The sequence below is a fragment of the Pseudozyma flocculosa genome (genome assembly GCF_000417875.1).
Source record: "Pseudozyma flocculosa PF-1 unplaced genomic scaffold scaffold00018, whole genome shotgun sequence".
Taxonomy (NCBI): Eukaryota; Fungi; Basidiomycota; class Ustilaginomycetes; order Ustilaginales; family Ustilaginaceae; genus Pseudozyma; species Pseudozyma flocculosa.
The window spans coordinates 122,936-124,511 of record NW_006920886.1 but is presented as its reverse complement, the minus strand read 5'-3'; the positions used below and the strand labels follow the sequence as shown (position 1 = coordinate 124,511).

The window sequence follows — 1,576 nt, the reverse complement described above, 5'->3', positions numbered from 1 at the left end:
CTCGGACCACTCGCCCGACGGCAGCCCGGCGCCCGAAAAGACGATCGACGACATCCGCGGGACGCGCTGCTTCAACCGTTGGCCCTACCGCTACTTTGGCCAGCACACGCACGCGCTTGACGTGCTCGACCCGCACGACTCGGTCTACCCGATCGCCGCCACGCGGCTCGGCGTCAAGTACCAGGCGGTGCTTCCCAGCTGGCAGGAGCAGCAGGCCGCCGGGCTCGGCGTCCACTTCCGCGTCAAGGGCTCGGGCAAGGACGAGGACGGCGGCGCCGTCGCCGACGAGAGCGCCGAGGCGCGCGCCGCCACGGCCATCAAGAGAAAGGGCGGCCGTCCGGCAAAGCGCAAGCGCGGCGGAGGCGTAGCCGACGGGCCCGACCGCTCCGACTCGCCCATGACGACTGTCAACACGCCGACCATGCTGCCGGCGCCGTTGCCCTCGGAGCCGCCCGAGTTTGAGCGCGGCACCGACCAGAGCGTCGAGGCCATCTTCCTGCCGTCGGTCGTCGCCGGCGAGCGCAACCTCGACGTCTACCTCAAGGCGGCCCACAGCGCGCTCAAGGGCGTCGACAACTTCAACGTCGACTTCCTCGACCGCGCGCTGACGCTCCTCACCGAGAGGGGCGGCGACATGGTGGCCGCCCTCCAGGCGCTGTCGCAGAGCAAGCCCGAGGATCTGCGGATCGTCCACTGGACGTCGCGCGAGCTCAAGCAGTTTGACACCGCCATGCGCGAGTGCAGCTCCGACATGCGCCAGCTCAAGAAGCGCATCCCCACCAAGCGCTACTCGGACATTGTGCGCCACTTTGTCGTGTGGAAGGTGCAGCGGCTGCGCGAGGACCTCGAGGCGCAGGCGGCCGAACCGCAGGGCAGCGGCAGCGGCGCCGCGTCGTCCGCCCAGGACGTGCAGGGACCCTCTGGATCGGCGACCTCGCCCTCGGCCCGGGCGTCGGTGTCGCGGGCAGTCTCGCCCAGCCTGTCGGTGTTTGGCGACGACGACGCGCCGCCCGCCGCCTCGTCGGGCCCCCGCGGCTGCTCGATGTGCTCGACGACCACCAGCGAGGTGTGGTACAAGGGCCACCACCTGTGGCCCAACCGCTACCTCTGCATCAACTGCGGCCTCTACTGGCGCAAGTACGCCGCCGAGGCGCACAACACCGAGCTCGTCTCGGTCAACACGCGGCACAAGACGGCCAACGCCGCCAGCACCGCCGCCGCCGTCACCTCGACGGCCGCAGAAGAGAACGGCGTGCTCGGCGTCGCACCGTTCACCAAGCTGGCGGCCAAGGGCAAGGAGAGGGACAAGGACAGGGGCGCAGCCGCGGCGTCGACCTCGGCGCCCCAAGCCGAGCCGGCGCCGTGCGTGCTGTGCGGCGCCGTCGAGCCGCGCGCCAGCCTGGCGCAATGCCAATCGTGCTCCCTGAGCGTGCACCAGGCGTGCTTTGGGCTCGACGCCGCCGACATGGAGGCGGCCGCGGCGGGCTCGTGGCTCTGCGAGGCGTGCGAAAACGAAGAGACGCTCGACGCCGCGCTGGTGCCGCGCTGCATCCTCTGCTCCAGGCAGGCGCAGGAC

General features: G+C 71.1%; 1 protein-coding gene across 1 annotated transcript in view; it reads left to right on the top strand.

Annotated features, from left to right (window-relative positions):
* Positions 1-1,576, top strand: part of PFL1_05127 (uncharacterized protein) — a gene marked incomplete at both ends in the record, with an annotated part of 4,246 nt that overhangs the window by 1,553 nt on the left and 1,117 nt on the right. Inside the window, one exon of the mRNA XM_007882657.1 lies at positions 25-1,537. Coding sequence (XP_007880848.1) covers positions 25-1,537 — 1,513 coding nt within the window. The remainder of the gene's footprint in view (positions 1-24; positions 1,538-1,576) is intronic.